The following is an 8,163-nucleotide window of genomic DNA, read 5'->3' as shown; positions in this document are numbered from 1 at the left end:
GCATACAAGGATAACTTTGAACCCTAGCTAAGCGAAAACGAATACTTTGAAATTGTAATTTGCCCCTTTCCTGTGGAGCAGGTGGTATAAGAATATAAGTTCAAGTTATATACTTACTTTGGTATATAAAATTTTCTGGACGAGGGGGAAGGTGGGGAGGGGGAGGGGTACCATTTTTGAATTTTATACTATTTGTGTTGTTTTTAGTTTGTCTTCTTTTTTTGCCCTTATTTCTAACTTTATCTTTTTTTGTTAATTCTCTTTTGCGTAAATCTTATCCAGACCCTCAGGTAGCAGTTCTGTTTATTCAGAATTGATAATGGAAATGGGGAATATGTCAAAAAGACAACGCGACCAAAGAGCAGATAACAGCGGAAGGCCACCAATGGGTCTTGAATGCAGCGAGACAATCCCGCACCTGGAAGTTGGCTTCAGCTGGCTACTTAATATAAATGTGTACAAGTTCAGTGAAAATTTGAATGATTTAAAACTATCACATAGTTTTCGCAGAAATGAAAGAACACAATCTACACCAAATTAGAAAATAAAGCAACAATAATGATTATGTTAATCGTACCCGCCCTACTGACATCGTAGAGAAGAATAGAATATTTATTCGAAAGTCAAGTTCGACTCTAGAATCATTTAGATATGCAGAATTCAATGACTATCCATAAACGTAATAGCTGTAGCATGTATGTATTTCTTATTATTGAATAACGAAACTATCATATTTTTGCGCATAAAAATGAAAACATGGAGTTCAACTAGGATGGAATGGACAAATATGGCAAGTGGCAATTGGCTTGCTTTGTAATATAAGAATAATATATTATAAAAGTTATATATATATATAAACAAAATATCACAGTTACTTTTGTTATGTCTGATAGAAGCAATAGATGGTGAACCCTTGTTACATTAAAATTAGTTTCATTTAATTTACGTACGTTTAACGTACATGAGTCATGAAACTTCAATCATGGTTTTTGTTGTCTTTGTCATATTACCTCCATTATTTTAGTCTATGAAAACTAATGAGGAATTAAGTACTCCCTGGATTTAGTTAATTCCATCGGTATGACAACTTTGATCTTTGCCTCATGATAAAGTTAGTATATATTGCACTCTTAGACGTAAAAGAGTATACAAACTTTGTTCGTTCAATCGTCTTAGCTACGTTGGATTCTACCCCCGAGTAACAGTTTTGATCAACTCTGATTGTTATTCTTTGTTCGTCCATAAATCACCTTTTTGTTACCTCTAAATCACCTTTTAGTAACCTCTATATCACGTTTATTCACATCTAAATCACTTTGTTAATTCTCCTACATTCATATAAGGATTCTCTCTATTAAAATTTTCATAATCTTCCGATGGTTCGTCATCGGCAATCATCATATTTGTTCTATTAGGAATTGTGGGTATAATAGCACAATTTTCATAATCCTCCATATCATCTTCATCGTCTATTTTAGCTTTAGAAAGAGCATTTTGCACATTTTCATAGTCTTCCAGATCCTCGTCGTCCTCAACGGTCTGGTTCTGATTCACTAACGCAGAAGTCTTACCGAAATTTTCATAATCTTCCAGTGGCATGTCACTGTCAAATTGGTCTTTTTGGTAATTCGCATAATCCTCTTGAGGATCTTCTGCGGTTGCATCTAATTGGGCGGAACTAGGTGGCGCTGGTTGTTGTCCCGACATATCTTCGTAATCCTCTTGATCGTCCATTCCCTGATTTATTGCACCTTCCGGTTGTTTAGATTTCTTTAATGATATTTTTTTCATAGAAATTTTGAACATAGATTTTTTCTTCTTTTTGGAGATAGCTGCAGGGGGTCTCGGTGCTTCCCCTAACATTGATAACTCTACGTCTTCAGACGACACACCTTCAATATTTTTTTGTAAGCGTATGGCAGACGCATTCGAATAAACATCACTTTCTCGGTTCACATTCTGAAAAAGAAATTCTGATAATAAAAAAAGGCCAATCATTGATTTTTTTAATTTTTAGATTAAAACATTACATACATTTAGATCCACCTAATTTGGTTTCTGGTGGATAGTTAGGCAGCAACCATTTGATTTTCTGGGGGTGGGGGGCTATGGATTTTTTTTCTGGACAAACCTTTTTTTTCGCCTGCGCGAAAAACCATCTATTTTTTTCGCGGCAAGTCGAAAACATTTTTTTTCTTTTAATTTTAGCATTACATTTAGTGGCAGCTGAGGGTGAAACAAACATTTTTTTTTCAGAATCATAAACAAATTATTTTTTTTCTCCAAAAACTGGAAACAAACTTTTTTTTCCAAAAAAAAAACATAGCCCCCCCCCCCCAGAAAAACAAATGGTTGCTGCCTTAGCTCATTGGTTTTCATATCACATCTTCTAATTCTTGTCTTGATATCACAAGCCGGAAGTTGGTCCAAGTTAACCAAACGCCACTTCATTTGGATTCTGACGGCTAGATGTTCCATTGTCAATCATATTTAATTACACCTCCTCATCTTTAAAATGACAAGTCGGTAGTCGCTAGGCGATTTTAAAAAGTACCAACACATTTCATTCATGCACATCTAGTAAAAACTACTCTAATTTAGAGTTATTTGAGAAAGTAGAGTGTTATGTCTCTATTTGAACCTTGTTAAACTTTATCCCAAACATACTTTCTCATCTATGTGTTTTTGCAAAATGTAGCCTTTAATAGAGCTTTCTAATTAAAAAATGGTGAGTATTACTGAGATGAAAGTTTTTGTATTGTTCATTATTAATCATTGATATTTGCTCATACGAAAAATAAAGATAAAAAAGATTTGCAACAGTTGTTTCTAGCCTACAAATCTTCAAATGAACTGACTATGCCGTATGAGTTTTACTCATTGTTGAAGGCCGTACATTGTCCTATATTTGTTAATTTCTGTGTCGTTTGATCTCTTGTAAAATATTGTCTTATTGGCAATACCACCACATCTTCCTATTTTTTTTATCAGTGGTTGTCGTTGGTTCGTTGCACCACTACCGTGCTAATTATCATTATTTCATTTAACTGTGTACATTATTCTATTTAGTGACATTTTGTTTAAGGTTGTCTTTCTGGTCTGAAATTGTTTAACACCTCACCCCTTATTTTATGGACTTTATATTTACATTGTGTCATAGATCAAATTTATTGTGCAGTGTATGTTCGCTTGTTTGTGTTAATATGTCTTTTGATTGAGTTAAGCCATTTCAATTGATATTTTATAGTGTGTCTTTCTTTATATGTTGTGATGTTACATTATTGTTTCAGGTAAGGCTGAAGGTTGGTACCTACTAAAACGTTTAAGCCCGTTGCATTTGTTTGCAACTGTCCTAAGTCAAGAATCTGATGTTATGTAGTTGGCGTTTGTCGATGTGATTTATAAGTGTTTCTCGTTTCTCGTTTTTTATATATATTAGAGGGTTGGTTTTCTCGTTTGAATGGTTTTACCCTTATCCTGTTTGGTGCCCTTTATAGCATGCTGTCTGTGTGAGCGAAGGCTCCGTGCTGAAAACCGTACTTTGACCAATAATTCGAAATTGTGACTGGGATAGAGAGTTGTCTCATTAGCACTCATACCATATCTTCGTATATCTATAGACAAATCTAAAAATGCGTGGCATTACCTCCAAAACTTTGGTTGTTTTGCCTGTGGCAGGATCTTTAACGTATCTAAATATTTTATCCTGGTTCCGCTGTGCTTGGGCAGCTACTTTAGAATCATCTATTGTATTAGTATTTTCATAGTTTTGTCGTTGAAGTGTCGGATTCTTTCCGCGTCGTTGGTCGTTTTCTGATTCAATGATATGGACTGTGTTATCTTTGCTGTCATCTCGAGTCTACAAAAACATATTTCAATATAAGTAAATAATTTATTTATCATCGTGATATGTGTGTTTTTTACAAAGTATCATATTATTATACACGAAATATAAAAACAATAATAAGAGCACCCGATCCTTTTATCTTTATATCGAAAATGTTCATTTAATTTGTTTTTCTCTTTCTGAAAGCTTGCAATGATTTGCAATAGGTATTTTGCAGTTTTTATCGGATGTTGACATAGTAAATATTTAAACTGTTCATCGTTTGATGTAAGCGAACATTTCAAGAGAAATCACGGAATATCAGGAGACAAGAAAAACCTACGTTCATAAAACTTAAACTTAGTAATAAGGGTACAAAAGGTGTGATTGAAATACCATATCCAGCATTTTGATTGGTTGAGTTGTGAGTCTCAGCACGATAATCATAATCAATTTCATACCCTAAAAACATTTCGTAGTATCCTGACCAGTTTCGTATAGAACTATGTGTATCATTTTGTAGATTTTAAAGTTTCTATAGAATACCGAACGGAAACAGAAAACGTGTAAATGAGACTAAAACCCGACCAAGGAGCAAAACAACTCAAGCCGAAACATAATTCCGTACCACATAGAAAACTATGGCCATATCATGGCTTATGTAAGATTTATATAAATGTAATTTCATGTTATACGGAATATTGATTTACATGCCATTTTATATAATATGTATGCACTGTGTAAGTATTATATCAGATATTCACGAACTCCACGACCGATATAACAATATTCCATTTTTTTGCTTTTTAAGCGAGTTTTCTGATTCAAGTGATTTGTCTGATTGATACTACAAATAATAGTTATTATTTAGAATTATACTTCGGTGTATAGTAATGTGTATATAATAACATGATATTCGTATTCAAAATGTTCAGTTCTTACATCTAAAATCACACTCATCCGGGAGGATTTCTGAATATTCATTCTTCTTGTTCGCTTGCAAATGTACACTATAGAAACGATAAGGATGATCACCACTACTGCACCGCCACCAGCAGCAGCACCAATGATAATGGCCTTATCAAAGCCTGTTTCTGGTTGTTTAGCAGCAAGACAGGTACCATTTTCACTCCCATGGAGACATGAACAAACGTCCACTGTATCCCCACTTCCGGTACAGTTATTGCATTTTAAATCACAGGCATCACAGACATTACTACTGTTTGCAAAGAAACCTTCTGGACAGGAAGACAAACATAAATAAAACACTTCCGGTTTTGGTTCTCCAGAAATTTCAGTTGTAGTGTTCATTGTACTTGTACTCATCGATTGTGTCGTTGAGTCTACTGTAGACATATCTGTACTGGTATATGATGAGGTTGTTGTTGGATAAACACACTCTGATGTATTTACAAATTTATTAGAAATGTATAAATACAACCCAGCTGGACAAGCATTGTCACATGGTGTCTGGCAAATACACTTGTCTTTTGACTGCTGAAATGACAGAAAAAACCCAATGTTTCAAATAAACATTTATATCATTTATATTTCAACCGTTGTTTAAAAAATGGAGTAGCTCAGTATAAAGTACATGTTAAATGTGACCAAGGTGGTAAGGTGTCTTTCTGTTATCATGAATATTGTAAACGGTATTTGATGTTGGTTTTAACAACTGCAGGGACATATCTCTTTAATTTTTTTCAGAAATTTGCCTAGCTGACCTGTTGTCCATCGTTGCAAATTTGAAACCACAGTAAATACAAAAACTCTTGATGTCTAAGTATTTTGTTAACTTTCGTTGTTAGGTTGCTTTATTAAAGACATTCAACCCTACCTCGGATTTGGCTCATCTTAATGCTTAATATACAAATTTAGAAAAGGTCGAGTATTGAAACATTAGTACACTAGGTTTATTATGATATAATTTTATTAAATGACAACAGTTAACAATGGCAAATATTAATTTATTTAAAACTCATAAACATCGGTGGACAATACTATTACAAACAAAGCAATTTCTATCAACACTGATCTGTGTCCACTCATAAACTTCGGTGGAGAATACTAACACAAATAATCAATTTCTGTCCACACTGATTTGTGTCCACTTTTTTTTATTAAATAAAAAGAAGCTGTTTAAAAATCAAACGTTTGGTGTTATATCTATCATTTCAGTGAATACATTTGGAAGTTTGCCAAATATATTAGAAAACTTATTGTTTGTGTCACGAAAGACATTTGACCTATACCCGTTCTTCCTGGTTCGTTTTCCCCTAAATATTGACTAACCATTGTTCGTTTGTATTCATAAACATTTCTTATATTATATATGTAATTTTGTTTTGATACGTCTTAATACAATGTCGTTACATTTGAATTTAAACGTATATTTGAAAACTTTAAATATCTTAATTTCATTTTGAGAAAGAGATTTGTTGTAACATATTTGTTTTTCATTTGTGATTTTGTATATTTACATAAGATCGTTCGTTTTCTTGTTTATTTTCTTTACCTTTGTCTTTCGGGGCCGTTAATAGCTAATTTTGCGTTATAGGTTTTACTCATTGTTGACGGTTGAAGATTGATTGATTGATTGTTGGTTGCTTAACGTCCACTCATTGTTGAAGACCACACGGACATATAGTTGTTAATTTCTGTGTCATTTGTCTCTTGTGAAGAGTTGTATCTATGGCAATCTTACCACATCATCTTTTTATTTTTACATGACTATATTTGTTTCCTTTTTTTCGAGGGGGAGGGGAGGTACATCAAAACTTGCACCAATTTCTTTGTACACAATGCACTCACTAACTTATGAACACGTGATTTGCGACCATTTGAACAGTTTGCAATAGGCAATTGTAATTTATAAGAATTGTCAGGGGAAAAAACATCATGTTCTAAAATTATTCATTTCACCATTTATCGTAATAAATAAGTATATATGTAATGGAGGGTCTGTAATCAATTTACATATAACGATAACGTCAACAACATGTGGGATGAGTTTCAAGTTATCTATAAATTTAATGAATGGACCATCAGTGGAATTTCCTCTTTCACCAGGAAGTGAAATAGATATGTCATATCCCACGTGATCTGATCGATAAAAGTTCAGAAAAAAATACAATGAATTTACCGTTTTAAAAATGACAATTGTTTTTTGTTTATTTGATCAGTTGATTACTAGTAATTTGAATTTGAATTGATGTAATACAAGAAAAGCACTTTTACTGAAAAAAATGTTAAGATATTCATACTGATATGAAGTTGAATTGGGTTTACAGAATAGAGAAATACTGGACCAAGACTATAGAAAAATGGGTCCACAAAATATAAGAATATAGAAAAAGGACCAAAAATTAAAGAAAAGAGAAAAGTGGGTTACTCAAATATAAAGAATAGGAAATGCATTGCTTCATGGTCATGCATTGCTTCATGGTCATGTTGATCATAACATTATTTGGCATTCTATCGAGGTCTCAATGGACAGGGTATCGTATCGACCAGATGATACATTACAATGACTTTTTATGAGGCGACCCAAGCGTAGCCTCTGGCTGTTGGCAATCCTCTTTAAACAAATAAAGAATAAAATTAAATGCCCTTTAAGGTTTAGGAATCTAATTATCAATATTAATCAGGTGGTTTTGCAGAGTTTGCTGTGGTTAAACAGTTTTTCTATGGTTTGACTTCGGAAGTTGTAAATTTGAATTATGGAGAAACCGAATTATTCTATCAGCTCCTAAAAAGGAATAATTTTTGACTAAAATCGTACCTCATAGGAAGTAGACTGGATAAGTTTCGGTAAAAGATCTGACGTCAGTCAAAATTGTGATCAATCTGAATCAACAATATTAACTATTAATCGAAAAAATGTCACTAGTACCTGTGAACAGACGAATGGGAAGATTTTACAAGGACAGTGAAGACAAAGTTTATTTTATTTACATAAAAAAACCTGCTTGAAATGTATTATCAAAGTGATTTGAAGATATCTTGAAATTCTTCTGCAGATTCAAATATTGTTTATGTACTGATATGGCATGTACGGCATATTCTTTTATCTATCTTTTGTAAGTCCACTGTTAGAAATGACTAGAAAATAGATTAACACACCAGTTCAACCTCGCTTCATATTCATAAGGCTGTCATACATAGCTCATGAACTTACTACATTGTCAATCTTCCAAGTAGAGTTATCAGTCCATGCTCTCCCTTATTAGAGAGAGCACGGACTGATAACTCATCATTCCTAGCTCTCTCTAATAAGGGAGAGCAAGGACCGATAACTTGCTCTCTCTAAAAAGGGAGAGCAAGGACCGATAACTTGC

The 8,163-nt window shown here is 33.4% G+C and overlaps 1 protein-coding gene across 1 annotated transcript in view; it reads right to left on the bottom strand.

Annotated features, from left to right (window-relative positions):
* Window positions 1-200: 200 nt before the first annotated feature.
* Window positions 201-8,163, bottom strand: part of LOC139498967 (uncharacterized) — a 28,896-nt gene continuing 20,933 nt past the window's right edge. The window contains exons 2-4 of the mRNA XM_071287559.1: window positions 4,769-5,323; window positions 3,647-3,859; window positions 201-1,959 (exon numbers count right to left, since the gene is read on the bottom strand). Coding sequence (XP_071143660.1) covers window positions 1,312-1,959; window positions 3,647-3,859; window positions 4,769-5,323 — 1,416 coding nt within the window. The 3' untranslated portion in view covers window positions 201-1,311. The remainder of the gene's footprint in view (window positions 1,960-3,646; window positions 3,860-4,768; window positions 5,324-8,163) is intronic.

The sequence above is a fragment of the Mytilus edulis genome, chromosome 12 (genome assembly GCF_963676685.1).
Source record: "Mytilus edulis chromosome 12, xbMytEdul2.2, whole genome shotgun sequence".
In the NCBI taxonomy this organism is placed as follows: Eukaryota; Metazoa; Mollusca; class Bivalvia; order Mytilida; family Mytilidae; genus Mytilus; species Mytilus edulis.
The sequence above is the reverse complement of the archived record's forward strand: the minus strand, read 5'-3'. Positions and strand labels throughout refer to the sequence as shown.